The 17,020-nt window shown below is 41.6% G+C and overlaps 1 protein-coding gene across 9 annotated transcripts in view; it reads left to right on the top strand.

Moving 5' to 3' along the window:
* Nucleotides 1-17,020, top strand: part of fbrsl1 (fibrosin-like 1) — a 264,098-nt gene that overhangs the window by 69,697 nt on the left and 177,381 nt on the right. For all 9 annotated transcript variants that reach the window (XM_070833128.1, XM_070833125.1, XM_070833126.1 and 6 more), the window contains exon 2: nucleotides 6,700-6,924. In XM_070833128.1, the coding sequence (XP_070689229.1) occupies nucleotides 6,700-6,924 (225 nt within the window). The remainder of the gene's footprint in view (nucleotides 1-6,699; nucleotides 6,925-17,020) is intronic.

The raw sequence follows: 17,020 nt of genomic DNA, 5'->3' as shown, positions 1-17,020 counted from the left end.
AAAGTAGAGCTGACTGGCAGTTATCAGATATTTTTCAGACTAATCCCAAATCTTGTTGTTTTCTGCAACTACATGACACAGTACATTCAGTTCCTTTTTTCATAGGTACTGGTGCAGAGCCCAGCAGGGGCATGGCTGTCCGAGGCTGTGGCTCAGAAGTGCTGCTTGCAGCGATGTCAACAACTGCTCACCTGATCAACTTCACACGCTAGACTGCAGTCGCTTGGATCCTCAGCTGTACACCCTGTATACGCACAGCTTACTTCCTTTATGGTTAGATAAAGCCTTTGTAGCATTTACTGTACCTTCAGTAAAATGCGGTTTGAAGTATTTAATTGCTAGTTTTTGCTGCAGCTCAATTGTTGAGCAGTAGTTAGTTCTACAGCGGTGAATTTTCAAGAGGGCCCTGTAATCTCTTTGTGGCACTGCACAATGTCAAGGGAGGTGTACCCCGCAAAGCTCTTTGTGCCTAAATAATTACTGGCCTCAGAAAGAAGAGAGTGCAGTAGAGAAAGTGTGATGATGTGCATTAGACACCACCACCTGTCTTTAACTCCCTCCCTCTTTACACCGCTCTGTTTTTCTGCACTGCAGGCTCCATTTGTGAGTCTCCTTTGCCTTTTGGTTTATGCATGCCTCATGAAGACCCCTTACCCTTTGCAAGCAACTTCAGGGTTGCTGACATTCCTTCGAGCAGAATGCATAAACCCTCCTTTGGGAGCTGAATGTGCTTCCACAGTGGATCTCAAGGCCCTAGTATAACCACATAAAGCAATGCACTTTATTGTTGCCGGCATGAAAACTTGTGTTGAATTTATGCACTCATACCCACACACACACATGCACACTCTCACGCACACACATGCTCCAGTCCCCATGCAGCCTGGAACAGCAACAAAGCTCTTCCATTCTGTTGCCAGGGTAACGTGGTCGGGTCAAACTAGTACAGCGGTCTCTCCTGTTCCAGGCTGAGCCCCACTCCCCCTCTACTCACTCGCACTATCTCTGTTTTTCTGTCCATTCTCCTTCTCTTCTCCTCTTTCCCTCTTCACTGTTGTCACTTTCCCCTGGCTCACTGCATTTTGAGCCTTTCCTCCCTGCGTTTTGGTCACTGTCACATTTCTGCCCCGGGCTGAACAGGATAAAATGACAATGATTTACCACAACTGACCATTTGGTCTAATTAAGGTCTGTAGAAATGATTGGCATTCTCTTCATTTTGGACCAAAGAGACACCTGGGAAACCACAAAGAAAGGCTGAAAGTTTTGTTTTTTGACTATGCAGGTTGTAGTGACAGAGAAAGGTTAAGAGATGATGCATTCCCCATTTAAAAGGCCTAACCCTCAACTAAATGTACCGAATACATATATACCATTTTTACCAGCAGCAAAACATTTACTTTGCAATTATTTGCATCAGTATTTTACTCTTTTCATTTGTAAATGGCTTTTTAATACTACAGAGTGTGATAAGGCTGCTCCATTATGTGTAGAAATGATTTAGTAACCATTTTATAAAAGAAAAACCCCACTTCAAGCCTTTGGCATATGGAAATTATATCACAACTAAGCCGTTGCTGGCAGACACACAGTGATGGATTACCCCTCTTCTCTTGCAGCTATTATAGATCTATTGTCGGAGTCGTGGACTGTGAATAAATGGAAATGACACAGATAGACAATTGAAATCTGTTTATTACTGATAGAGCAGAGCAGACATGAGACAGCAAAGGGAGCAGGTGCAAATGTGCTAAACAAAGTCTTAATTGCTCTGTGGTGCTAAAGCTTAGATAGTACAATTAACAGTGGGCAAAATCCTGTCACATACAAACTATATTGAGAGGCATGACATTTTTTACACCAAGACTCATCTGTTTCACTTAAACTGTAATGAACTGTACATGCCACCAGTCTTCTGTCTTGGAGTGAGCAAAGAGATATGTATTGTACTTGTCATCAGTTCACCATTGTCTTGAAATGAGGTCACTGGCTTATTTTTAGTTTGTTTATTGCTTGCTTATAATACATCTAAGGACATGCAGTTATCCAGTGATTCACTAAAACATGAGAGAGGAATAAAATGTGTTTAACAAAGCCTGTCGTCCAATTTGGCCCATATCAAAGCTTTTCAGAGCTGATGTTATGTAAGTGCCTTAGAACATGTAATATGAATGTGTATGTGGGCTAACAGCATAATTCTGTAGCTGGAAAGGAACTTTGTGTTGACGTTGAATGGAGTTTGAGTTAGTAATGTGTAGCACACAGGGATGATGTTTGCAGTAATGGCTCAAAAATATGTTGATTCAAGTGTTTTTGAGTGGAAGCCTCCCCATGCTGCCCCAGAGGCTCTGCCACAACCTGCCACTGCACATAAGCCACATATTTGAGTTTGGAACGGCTGATTTTTATACTTTTTCCCCTAGGCCAATTTTATGACACACCTAACTGCTACTGTAGAGAGGTGGCATGAGAGAAAGGCCACGTGATTCAAATTGATTTGAACTTGTACTTGCTTGACTGGATGTTGGACTGAGACAAATCTACGATCAGATGCCCTTTCAGAAATAATTTTTAATGACATTTCAACTTCATTGAACACAAGTTTTACAAGGAAAAGAAGTGAAAAAGATATTACAGGGAGGGAAGAGGGAGGGGATTAAATGAGAAACACAGGTCTGAAGCCCATTTAGACAAACATGTCGATTCAAACATACTGACAAAAAAGGGCATTAGTTAGTAAAAAGATGTTTAGCAGTAGTCTAATCTTTCATCTAAATGAAGAACAGGCATGGCTTAAAGTTACATGTTGCTTACTGAATTGTCATAACCAATTATTATGTGTGAGAATAGCAGGTGAATTGTTATCATAATATTTCAGATATAAGAAATGCACCCTGCCAATAATGAGTTGCCAGTTTGTTTACAGAGACATGTTTTTATAACTAAAGAGATGGGAAACTTGAATTGCTATCCATCTCCATGACTTGGTGTTTATTGATGGGCAATCATACTGGAGCTTCAGCTCTAAACAGGAAAGCTCCTGGACTGATTCTCAGCGTCCTTTGTTGTCAGACTATAGCTCTGTCGTCCTTGTAACAGCTTTTTAAAGATGGCTCCCCAGGCGTGACAAATGGCCTGCTAACACTGTCTGGTCCCTCTTGAGAAATTAACGTGTTGTCTTGTGGGTTGAGAAGGAGCTGATGTGTGATATCAGTGCGATGACATTAAATCCAAATGTCAAATTGGTGGCAGCCCGTGAGCTGTTAGCTTAGCAACCTTTTGTCACAATGTGAAAAAATACAGTAATACACACTTCTCTTAATAGTTTGTCTCATAGTTTCTCTGGGCCAAAGATGAACTGTTGTTACTATGGGCAGCATCGTCACTACTCTGAGCTTAATGACCATAAATTGTCCATAAATACTGTTATTTAAGACATTTTTAGTCTTAAATTCAGCATTGATTGTTAAATGTCTTCACTGTTTGTCCTGGTTTAAAATGAGGACAGTAGATCTATATTCTGATCAAGTCTACTTTTATAACTGCACTTTGTGCACAATATGAAAGTAACCATTTTCCTTTCACAATGGAAAAAAAAATAAATCTTCCTCATACGAGAGAGAAGAAAATCTCATAACCAGAAACACTGCATATGTTTCCAAGAAGCTGGGAATTGTGCCAGCAAGTAAGAAAAAAACAATTAGCTATAGACTTTTTCAGTACAAATCCATGCAAAGACTCCTGGACTGAAATATTGTAATGAAGCTGTTTGTGTGGGTGTTTTTAGAATTTTTGCTTCTCCAATTAGATATTTTTTAAATTTTTGGCGTGGATCAAAATAGCTTTTTGTCATGGAAACCTTCCTTCTTCCCATGGCCACCTTTTTGCAGTGCCTGACACACGAACACCTTTTGTCATGGAAGGTGCCATTCATTAGCAGTTATGGGGCTAATGCGCTAGCCATCTGCTAACCTCCCACCCTTGGAGCCAATAATTTGATTATTCATATGGAACATTGTGCCAACTGCAGTTGGGGCCGGGTGCTGCTGGCTGTGAACAGATGTTGAAACGTGAACTAGCAGCCTTTGGCCTTGAACTCCACGCAGCTTCAAGCAGCGGTGTGTCGTCCTCTGCCATTCAGACATGCAGTGATCTCTACCGACAGGGTTTACCAAGCAGCAGCGAGTCACCAGCTCCACTCAGGCCTGATGAGGTCTGGAAATAAGAGGCAGCAGAAGCCCGGGAGGAGGATAAAATTCAATCACTAGACACACAAACAAGCAGACAGACAGGCAGGCTGGCAGCAGCGTGTTCCACATGCTGATGTGCATGTGCATCAATTCGTGTGTCTTTGTTAGCCACAACCTTAACTTTGCCCACACTGCCAGTGTGCATATGCCAATAGAGCCAATAGAAGTGAGAGAGAGAGAGACGTTTGTTCATTACTTTACCAAACTCATCTCTGCAATCTCAGATTTCAAAGAGCTTCTCCAAATAAAATCACTCTTTGGAGAAGGAGACGGGGCCCAATATGTATTAATTAGGGACACACACACAAGTAGTGATGTGACCTGCTGAAATGTAAATAGATGATACATGCTATATAAAGTGTACATATAATTAACTAATTCCTTTTAATGTCATATTAATGTTTAGAATATTGATTACTGTTTGAAATGTCGGACAAATTGTAATTTGTAAGATTTCCATGTTTACAACGTTTGAGCTTTCACATCAGCGTATTAGCGTGTCAGTCGTGTTGCAAACACTAACAAAGTAGAAAAAGAATCACAAATCTTAGCTGTATTTCTTAGATATACAGTAAAAAAGTCATCCTCCTCTTGATCATGTGTAGTGGGCCCAAACATCTACAGCTGTCAAATAGTTTTCTAACAAAACACTCCTAGTAATGCCTACTTATAAAGAGAGAGAGGGCTTGAAAAATATTATGGTGCTATAAAATGGTAAATGGACTTTATTCATATAGCACTTTTTTACCTTAACGGACAAAGCTCTTAACAATATGACTCTCATCCCCATCCATTAGCGCTGAATTACATAAATGACACACTTTGGCTGGCATTAGTGTTTGTTTGCGTTTTCAGGCACTTATGTATTATTTAACACCAAGTTGTAGTTGTCACATACAGTATATATATATATATATATATATATATATATATATATATATATATATATATATATATATATATATATAATGGTTAGCACTGTTGCCTCACAGCAAGAAGGTTCAAGGTTCAAATCCAGGTTTGAATGTCCGTTTGTATGTTCTTCTGTGCTTGCGTGGGTTTTTCTCCGGGTACTCCAGCTTCCTCCCACAGTCCAAAGACATGCAGGTTAATGTGAGCCTTAGCTGTTGTCTGTCTCTGTGATTGATGACCAATCCAGGATAAGCAGTATAGACAATGGATGGACGGATGGATTTATTCATTATTACAACTGGGATGTAGACAAGTCAGAAATAATGGTATTCATGTTACTATATGCCATGAACACTACACAAGGCCACATGGCGTGTTACAGCACCAGGAAAAATGGGCACTTGGGTATAGTAACATGCTGTGTCGCCTCTTTAAATCATATTAGTTTTCTGTGCACTACTCTTCACTTGAACACCAGCTTAGTGCATCTACAGCTGCTGAAATGAGGCAAACACCAGTCACTAGTATTCGCCGCCTATAAACAGCATGACGTCATTTGTGTCTGTCTATGAAATACTGGTAAGGACGTGCGCTGGGGGGGTGGGCAAAGAAACCACTGAGTAAGATCCCAGGCAGTTACAAATGGTGTTTGAATTCCAATAAACAAACACCAATTCCATGCAGGCCGTAACCGAAGCATGAAAGGAATAATTAATTAAAGGGGGAAATTGCTTGGTCATAGTGTAAGTGTAGAGTGACTATTTTCTCCAGTGTGTGTTAAAGCAGCACTTCATATCATAAGCTCATTATATCTGAGCCATAAAGTGATTATGGGCTCCAGTAAGGCATTGTTCTGCTGTTGACAGGATTAAAGATGACTTTAGAGAGAGAGAGAGAGAGAGAGAGAGAGAGAGAGAGTGAGCGGCGCCGCTCTCTGCTTGAGTGTTTGCTTGCTTTGTATAAGCCAGCAGTGAAAGGGGCTACGCGCTTGACTGTTTGCCAGCTGTGGCACACCCTCCCTCCATTCTTTTACACATTCATCTCCCGCCACTCGGTCTATCCATCTGGATATCTGTCTGCTTTGTTGTTGTTCAAAGGCAGTGTGAAGTATCCTTTTGTCATACACTTGTCATCACCTGATGTACAATTGTTTCAAGGATTTAAAAGAATCTTTGAGACACTAAAGGCAGTAAATCTCTCTTGTCAGTGTGGCATTGAGTACTATCTGTGTCACTGAGTCTGTGTTTCTATGGAGAGTAAAATATGTCTATATGGCTCTGTGCAACAGGTTATATGACATGCTCTAACACTGCCTCTGTGAATTTTAATCATTCAATTTCTCCTATTAATGGCTTTTAACAACAAGACATACATTATCAAGGACTACAGTAGCAGTGTTTTATTTCTGTACCCATCAACCACTACACAGTTCATACTATATTATGAGGAAGTACTGGTCCATATATCTTCCCCTCACACTCACGTTCTCATGCTTTATTGTTTGGATTTCTAATGTGCTCTCTGCTTCTCCCTGCAGAAGAAGGCCGGAGTTGTGAAGGCACAGGAGAAGAAGGAGCGGTGGAAGGAGAAAAAGGTGGCTAAGCGTCAGAAAAAGGAAGACGAGGAGGTGGAGGAGGAAGAGGAGAATGTCCAGCCTGTGATGGATCCTCTGGAAAACGGCTTCCTTCATCACGCCCAGCGGGAGCAGGAGAGGATGAACGAGAGGCTGCTGAAGAAGACTTACTCCAAGAAGAACAAAATGGTCAGTGTGTCGGCCTCCATAGCTTCAGCTACAGGGATTTGACAGAAAAGGGTGAACAGAAAACATGTCAGGTGGGATTGTCAGCAGGGACTTTGTACTGCAGTGCTGAGGCTGTCATCACCTCAGTCCCCACTATCTGACCACAGCTCACTGTTTGGCACTGGATAAAATAATTTTCTTCAAATACTCACCTCATCACTCACCTCTCTTGTGAACAGCAGCTGTCATGTAGAGTTGTAGTCCATTTGGAGCTGTCTACATCTGTCATTTGTAATTATGTTTTTTATCATTTACTTGGTTTTCATTGTTTCTGAAATAGAAGTTTTTGACACTACTAATGTTGTCCCTGATGGAAGTCCAGGTCATTGTCACATAAGCACTGTGGGCTCGTTTCTAGTAATCATGTTTGTCACATTGTGGTGACTTTGGGCACTTTTTAATGGTTCGGATTATTGCATTGGAGTTGGTGCAGCACTTTTTTATTTTAAGATCTTTTTTTATTGTCAGCAAGAATCTTTTCCTCACTTGATGGTCAGTATTTTTCTCAGGATGCTGCTGACTAGCACTTTGGACTACTATAAAGTATGATCATGCAGTCCCTTTTTGATACTAGGTGGATGGAGTCTAGTACTTGTATATTTGTAAGTGTCTGCTTGGTGGTAATAGCATCTTGTTTAATTTTTAAAGAAAAACCAAGTTAAAAGAGAACGTATTGGCACAGCAGTGCACTACGACAGACCAGCAAATACAGCGGTGAGGACATGTGTCAATAGTCTGTGTAGACAAACTGGCTGATACATAGGCTGCACTCTGGGTGCACTATGTGAGTTATGTACTTGTTTGGGAATCAGTTGAATAGCATTTGAACATCAGTGAAGGGTGAAATATGGGACTCTTATACCTTGCTGAGCCGTGTTGCTACCAAAAGTGTTTGTGTTTCATGAACAAATTGTTGGTATGCTGCCTTCAGGTGGGTTTACTCTGCTACCCTATTCTTGTTCTCCTTCATGACTGCAGAAGTGGTTTTCTGTTTGTTTATGCAGATAGAGGACTGCCAATATCCCCGGCTTCAAGCACACTGCTGAGCCCACAGACTCAGAGTCTGTCCCAGTGAGATAGCCCATCTATGTGTTAACAGTTTGTTTAAAGGGGCGGATGTTTTTATGCTCCTGTCCGAGGCCAAGATCCACCATAGTGCTGTTGAGGATAAGAGGGGAAATGTAGTCAGGAAGCCAAACTAAATAATGAGGCTGTGTCGCCTGAAGGCCTCCTCCACAGTCAAAAATATCTCTCTTTGATAAGATTTCCTGAGGAAGTTAACATGGCTGAAAATGAGTTTGGCTGTGATATTTAGTTTACCAAGTGACAGTTAGAAATCTTGTATTTAGCTGCTGCACTTATCCAAAGTGTAAGTGTAATGTGGCTGCAATTACTGAACCAGGTCGACATTCCAGTCGAGATGATGAACTGCAGAAGATCAGCAAACTGTGGTTATCGAGCCTGAGACTCCAGCTGTGCTGAATTTCAACTTTTATAGTAACTTCATCTGAAAATGTATTACTCATGCTCCTAGAGAGATTACGATAGTAGAAAGATTATGAAAGCAGGTCCCAGAAAAATAAACATTTCTTTATTTTCATTATTTATCTCTCTCTACCAATCAGCAGTGAGATATTTCTTTGTCCTTGGCATATATATATATATATTAGGGAAATACAGAGTCACTTGCTTCCCAAGTGATATTACTGCGTATTGAATAGGTAGCGACATCTTCCATCTGTCTATTTGTCGTGATTTTTGTTCTTCCTTAGTAGAATTTGAAATAATGCCTTGGAGGCACATAAACAAATGCACCTTCAGATTTCAGTGTTTTTTTTTACTGTCGTCAGCAAAACCACAAATCTGATCTATTTTGAGGAATGCACCTCATACCGGCCCAGGCCCATGCCAAAACGTGTAATATACACACATATCCACCAGAGGATACTGTGTCAGTGTTACATCTTGGTTCCCCCGAAGCACGTAAAGTCCACGTGTATGAAGGTGCAGTACCATCAGGGGGCGCTAATGACTGCAGCAAAGGAGAAGCACAGTGACAAGTAGTGACGATGGCTGTGTAGGGAGGAGGCAACACACTTCTTCAACACATGTAAATACATCATGTACGTCATGTAACTTAGCTTACTTAAGTAACACTTGTTTGAACCCAAAGAATCATGTTTTTCTAAAGCTAACCACCTAGTTTTGGTGCTTTATTTTGAAAGAGTAACTGGACACTGTATATTTATTATTACAAAGCTGATGTGGTTTTGACGCTTAAGTGCACAATACATGACACTGACATGTGTTATCTAGTGCACTAGCGGGGTTTTTACACGCTCTGCCGTGATATGACAGTACACATGAACTTCATGAAACTACACTTATCAGCAAAGGCTTATGTGTCAGTGAACCATTGTATTGAATGTCTCTTCAGCACCTTGCAGCAGCTTAAAGTGAGAATTTGTCTGGGGCTTAGTTGACTGGTTAAGGCGCATTGACCCCCCTCTCCTAAAAACATCTCAGTCCTGTGATCCGTGATAAATGTAGACTTCTTCCTTCCAGAGCTGGACTGATCTATAAAGTACTGCTGGCTAACTATGTCTGGGTGGGTCTCTGTTGCTCCTAAAGTATCCAACTCCATCCTTTTTTCTTGTATCAGTTGCCGATTCTAATCTCAGTGTCTGGCTGCAGCAATGTTTGACTGGTTCGGTGTGTTAAAACAAGCAGCTAAAATATCTGAAGATCTGCACAGGCTTTAGGTCTCTGCATGCTGAGAACTAAAGCCTGCCTTTGATACATAACTAAAACTCCCAATTCCCAGCTACATTATCATTGTTTTGAGAAGTAACAATAATGCTGTGTTCACATGCTTTGGGAAGCACCCATTTCCAGTCATAATGACAGGGCAGATCTGACTCATGACATGATCCTGTTGCAGAGCTAATTAATAATATATAACACTGTGAAATGTGAAACAGTTGATCTGCACCTTCAAATAAGCCTTTGAGAGCTGAATAGGTCCTCTCTACTTTAGTTCTAAGTACAGTTTTAGTGAGGGTCTGTTTCTTAAGACCATACGTGCCCACTCTCACTGCTTTTTATCCCACACCCACCTGCTTCTGTAATATGATTTAGAAATTGTTGCCAAATAGGATTTTGTGTGGTGCAAGTTGCCAAACCAACATCTTATAGAACCTGTGGGCCATCCTGCCCCATGAAAACCTCTCGTAGGAGTTTTCATTCCTGTGTATCCTTACAAATATAGGCTTATTTCCTCAGATTATTGTGTTATGGAGGTGTTGATAAAGTAACAGTTGTTGCGTCCAGTCTCTCTGGGTCAAGTGCCCTCTCACACTCTGCTGTTTACTGTCTCCTCTGGCGTGTTTATGAGTCTCTGTCCCGTACATATCGAGGAATTATTACCCTGATTTTCAGAGCAGCTTACAGTGATCAGAGCGGTAGTAAAAGTTTAACTTCAAAGCCTCGTTTTATTTTTGTGACTCTGGAGTGACTCTGTAAGAGCAGATGCTTGGAGTTTAAGCACTACGAGCTAAGGAGAGAGCAACAGATAGACATATCTGTTGTTACTCTATCCTCCGCCCCTGTGATGTCTTCATGCACTCTAAGTGTCTCTGGATGGATGGAGTCCCATGCATATAAAACACATCTGCTTCCAGATGTGCCTGCCACTGAAAACATTCTTAGCAACAGCACCCATGGACTCTATTGATTGTTTAATATTCACAGTTCTCTTTTCTGGCAAGTTAACTTAATAATACCATGAATTCATGAGAGCATACCGTAGATCCCTTCACCCTACAAACACTAAGCTTATGGATGCGCACACATACAGTATATAAAGACCTTTGTAGTAACTGTGGGAACAGGGCAGCATCGAGCAGCCATCTGAGCTTTAAAGCAGGTGTTTACACATTATTACAAATCATATTGATAGAATACACTGGTAGGTATGTATACTTTGAGGATGCTGTCCACCACAACAATCAGCTCACAGGCACTTGGTGCATTTTCTGTTTTGCCCTTCAGGCTACCCTCCTCACCATGTGTCCAGCTTAGTTTTCCCTGTCCATATTTCTTTCTATTGTTCTGTGTCACCAGTCAGAGGAGGTGTCCCTTGTGTATGTCACACTCTGATGTCACACTGATCGGCCTGCGAGGTGATGTGTTTGTCTCCTTTAGGCACCCCAGGGTACCAGGAGCTTGCCGGAGGACAAGGGCTGCAGTGTCAGAGCAGGGTTTGAACAGAACAGGCTGGCAGTTGGGGGGGCAGCACTTGATCCAATTGAGACTTGCCAGGACCTCTGGAATGGCTGAGCATCGTGCGTGTGTGTGTAGGTGTGTATGTGCACACCAAGGTCTGAGGACTGTTCTTCTTGTCTTTGAGGGCAAGTTCTGATATTGTTTGAACTAACAGTTTAACCATTTGCATGGGCCAAAATGGAAACAAAATCATTTTCATTTGATTTAGATTTTTGACAAGGCTACCTACTGCTGAATTTATGCTAATGAACTTTCTTTTGAATGTGTTAACTAACACTTAAAGGGCCAATTATTATCAGCCCACCTCCTTGTCTGCTGAAAGTCATAATGAAGGTCATAGCACCTTTACTTAGAGAGGTCGCTCCTTTACTTAGCCAGCTTCAAAACTGTTAATACACAAACATGCACGCACACACACACACACACACACACACCTCTACACTTTGTCAAAACAAGAAAATTAGGTAAATATTTGTCATAGATATTATCGGTCATTACTGTATGCTATTGCTATAAAGGTGAATATCCATAAACTAATGCACAGTCTGACCTGCACTGCTGCTTTTATCTGACATTCCTTGCTGTAAGATACCCAGCTAGCAGCAGCATGGCTTTGACCTTCAATATACCTCAAATGGGGGTCATGAATAACACATAATGCTGACTCGCTCAAGCAACACGCTGATAGCTACACATACACATCACCATCCCTGTCCATTAGTGCAGTGCCTTACCCTGTGCTGCACACACACCTCACTAACAATGTCATACAGGAAAACATATATGGATACTTCACTGCATTATTCCAAACCCCGTCCCTCAGGCAAAACCCACTCACTATCAGGCTAGCCTGTGCACGTGGAGCCAGCATCCTGCATGCCCCCGTCATACTGTAGCTGCTTCAGGATTACTTCCCTTTCTTATAACTAGGTGTGTTTATAAGCAGTAAGCCAACCATACACAGATCAGATTAGCTTGAGCATTAACGGTGCACTGGAGCATAGTTCAGGGGCAGCATGAGAGCTGCGACCATCGGCAGTGTGGCAGCCGTAACGGGCAGATGATCAGGATGACTGATAACGGTACGCTGGTTGTTATCTTGGGAGCAGCGACCCTGAGCGGTAGCAGCTCGGCTCAGGAGATGGCCAACAGCCAATCTCCCCTGGTTAGCCTAGCTTCCAGCCCGTTTAAACTGGAGATCTATGTGAATCCTTCCCACCTGAGTCATTCTGAAGAAGTCGCTGAGCTGCAATTTGATATTGTTGACTATTGTAGGTTTAAAAAAAAGTCACATTTTTTTTCAGAAAATGTTTAAAACAGCAGATGTCAGATTTTGCTGGACATATTGAAACGTCACATCAGTATCATCACAAGGAAGTTAATCCTATGTATGTATTCTATGTATCAAGCCAACAGGGTACAAGATTTTTTCATTTACTGTAACTGAAATTCGATTTCCACATGACTTTTCTCCACAGAAAGAAATATTTGTTCCCCTTACTCTCCTGAGACGCACACTTTTTGCTCACTTTGCAATTATCTGCTGAAACACTAACTACTGTTGCACTTGTAATGAGATCAACCCTAAAATGTGAAATCCTTGATGTAATTATGGGGTTGGAAAGCTTGTAAGTGGTAACGTGATAGAAAAGGCCTTTACTCCTGTTACTCAGGTTAACACTGCAATTTAACAAAGAGCATTATTAGATGAGTGGATAATGAGGTACGCTGAGGTGTGCAGGCACATCACATGTGTGAGTGTGTGCATGTGTGTGCAGAGTAGAAAGACATGAGATGAGTGGTGGAGCGTGACTTGTAATAGACCTTGACAGATCAATTAGTTAGCTGCTTGTAACATGAACATGTATGCATGATCACACAGCGGGTAATTGTCCTCACCACATCAAAGACAAGCTTAGCAAATGATCACACACGTGCCTGTTAAAGAAGAGATCTATACGACAACATGCAGAGTTCATTCAAACAATAAGGTATCTGATAGTTTATCTCCCTTAAACCACTTTAGTGTCTTGCTGCAGGGCACCAGAACTACTTCCCAGCTGTACCAGGGATTTGAACCAGTAACCATATTCAGACCATATTCACAAAACCACTGATGTGGTTCAGCCATGCCAGTGTGAATCATGACTCAAGTCAAAGGCCCGTGTTTAGATAAAAGACATCTAATTGCTTTGAATATACAGTAAAACGACACATTTGTAATGTTTGACACAAGTTATTTACAACATCATTAACTCAAATAGCTGACCAAGGAATTGCAAGAACATTTGATGAGTCCTCAGCAAAGCATATAGCATGTATGATATAGATAAGAAACATATTTTCCCAGCAGAGAACAGTAAAGGCAGCTAATTGGAACAGAGATCAGACAGAGAATGTTTAGTGCTGAGCTAATATATTACCATGATAAATGTTCCCATAATAGCACGGCTTTATTCGTGGTTGACTCACAAACAAGGCGTCTGTATATGAAACGTGTCTTACAACCACTTGCTCAAAAATCCAAGTGAAGTAATCTTCGAGCCACTGGTATTGATCATTGTAAGTTCATTGAAGACTTCCCAAAGATAATAGGAGAAGAATTACAAATATCTATTCTGCAAATTAAATCCTTGGTGAAACTGTCACATATCTTATTCATACTACTCTGAGATGATTTTCCTATATGAATAAGTGTCTGGGAGCGCTCACTTTTCTCTGTGTGTGTTTTCAAGTTTCCTAAATGCCACCTATTTTTGCTCAAAAGACAGCCTGACCACAGTGGATTTAGTGTGAGGAGCCAAACTTGTCCCCATGGGTTTCCACTGGGGCTGGTGGTGTTGACTTTGCCTGGCATGCCAGGAGCAGGCTGGGAAAGGATGAGGGAACAGTCCCACCGGTGTTGAAATGGAGGTGAGGGAGGGCGTAGAAGGATTTCATGTCCGTTGCTTCAGTCCCAGAGGACAGTTTGGAGTTGAACTGGCCCCAGGCGGTGGGATAAGTCAGTAAACTCAGAGGTGGCAGATATTCCTGTTAACTTGTCAAAATGGATGCAGGCTCTGTAGACGGACACACTGATGCACTAAAAGATCCCTTTTTCAATTCAAGGGTAACATTGTAAATGCAGCTATGATAAATGTGACCCACAGGAGCAATTTCAACTAAAGAATTCAATGGGAACACCAGTGAAATTACTTTGAGGAATATTCATCTCTCTCAGGATTTCTGCTCAAGATCCAGCACCACTCCACTCCCCACAGCTGCTGCCTCCCAACCCCTTAGATAAGGAAAGAGACACATAGGTAGAGAGACAGGGACCAAAATAGAACTGGAAATACAGGGAAGAGAATGACAAAGAATGGCCGAACCGAGACAACCCTTGCGCCCGCTGTGCTTAGCCAGGTGAATATTGCATGGGACAGTGCACAGTGATTAATGTCAGGCCATGTAAGGTGCTTGGTCGGGTTGCTGTGCTGCACGTCCGTACACATACATACACATCCCATCACTTTTAACAAGCCATAGTCATTGAGATACAGCAGGGCTACTTCAGAGCAACCACTCTGGGGACAATTAGGTCTGGGAACATTAAATTAGCAGGGATCTAAAGTCATGCTCTGTTGGAGCTGGGGCTATTGCATGCTGGGATTGGACAAGGTAACAGAGGCAAGGAGAAACTCCTCCTGGATATACTGTGTGGTATTTCATATTGCAGAACGTGGTAAGGGCATTATTTTAGAGCAATTTTTAATTTCACAGTTACATTGGGGTGCAGCTTTTTTCAGTGCAGTCATTAGGTTTGGACTCAGGAGGCAAATGTTAGCCATAATAAATTTGTCAGGACATTATTTCTCTGTGGTTGTTAGCTGGCTAGTTGTGATTATGTTCTTTTTTTATGTAATTTATTAAAGTGGGACCTCCCAGGCTACATCATATTCCGATTTTGCATCTAGCAGAGAATCTGTAGCTATAGCAACAGATGTATTGCCCCTGGTAGATGTTTAACTAGAACACTAGAAACACTTTATTACACCTCGTGCTTTATGATTTACAGTATCATTGTGTTTTATATTACAGTAATGTTTGGGGAGCAGTTCAGAAATGTGTGTGCCAGAATATCTTGGGTATCTTGGGTGCCTGGGGTCATATTCCTCCTGCAAGAGCTTTCTGCAAAGAACAAGTTATGAGCTGCCAGTCAGATTTCTTGTGGAATGAGTTTATCAAACAGGTCATCCACAGAGGTCCTAAACGGATGTAAACGAGGAAGAAGATCACAAACAGTAGGCTGCAAAGCCATAGCTGTGTGTATGCACATGTGCAGTTTTTACACCTTCATCAAATTCGACTTTAACAAAAAAAATCCACCATCTAAATCTACCTCTCTCTTGAGGTGTCATTGGATGCACACTGTCGCTTTGAAGCGGAACAACCTTCAACAGACACTGAACACCACAGTTTAGGGAAACAGAGAAGAAAGTGTTAAGCCGCGTTTCCTTAGAAAAGAGGATGCGTAGCCCAGATTGTGCTCCCTGTCATGTCTCTTCACACTGATGTGTAGAAGCCAGCCAATAATGGCTTTTTAGTAAAGATGAATTAGATCAGGGGTGCCCACACTTTTTCAGCTTGCAAGCTACTTCTAAAAAGACCAGGTCAAAATGATCTACCTACATTAGAAATGCTAAACATATATTTATTTCTATATATACTGAGTATACTTTATATATACAATATATGTTGGGGTACACTGCTTAACTGCAGCTAATATAACCCCTGGTATTACACACAAAACTTGACAGCAGTAATGCACATAGGTGACAAACAGTGATGTAACCATCAATATTGCTCTCAAGTGACAAGAGGAATTGGGAACATTCAATACATTTATGGTCACTACCTTACTCTAATGACCTGCACTGAATGGAGTCAAATATCCCTTCCTATCCTGTTCCCCATCCCAGAGTATCCCTTCTTTAGTAGATATAAATTGGAAGGCTAACTAGGTCACTTCGCTCGCTGGAGTTTTGCAGTAGCTAGCGCATTTGACCGCGTGCATGTTCCTGCCCGCGACCCGTAGCAGAGAAGAGATCACAGACTGGCCGTCCTGTACGTCAATCAAGTCGCAAACGCATCTTTTTTCTTTTTTTTAATGTCACGCGATCTACCCGCACTACCTCCGCGATCGACCGGACATTGCTTGTCATTTGTGCTTTGTGGTAGTTAACGCCACCTCACTTTCCTTGTGTATTATTTTGATAAACGCTCTTTTCCTCATTGACTCAGCCATGGCAGCACTTCCTATTTACTTATTATTTAGAGAAATCTTCCCTGGAATCACCCAAAGGGCAGCAGGTGTCTGCAAATGTGAAAGCTGTGTTGAATGTCTGTTGCAGTGGGACATTTACTAAAATGGAAACAAATCAGAAACATTCTGTTCCAGTATTTCATTCAAGCATTAAATAGACATGAGGAGACACAAATGTTATCTGTGTGAGTTTAAAGTGTTCCTTCAGAATAAGCATTTAAAGTTTACTGAATATCAGAGCAGAATTACAGCCTCAGTACAAAATGATGGTATCGGCCTACAAAATCACGCATTAGTTAAACGTTAGAAGCAGGGCTGTAACTCAGCACTATCAGGGATCCGGTTTCATGGCTGCCTCTGAGTCCGTAGGCTGGCTTCTGGTGTGTGGTGCTGTGTTACACTGGAGGCTTTAAGGATGAAGGGATCCGGTGTTTGTTGGATAGAATGGAAGTGGGTGGCAGTCCTGAGCTT

The sequence above is a fragment of the Pempheris klunzingeri genome, chromosome 7, assembly GCF_042242105.1.
Source record: "Pempheris klunzingeri isolate RE-2024b chromosome 7, fPemKlu1.hap1, whole genome shotgun sequence".
NCBI classification, from domain to species: Eukaryota; Metazoa; Chordata; class Actinopteri; order Acropomatiformes; family Pempheridae; genus Pempheris; species Pempheris klunzingeri.
The sequence above is the reverse complement of the archived record's forward strand: the minus strand, read 5'-3'. Positions and strand labels throughout refer to the sequence as shown.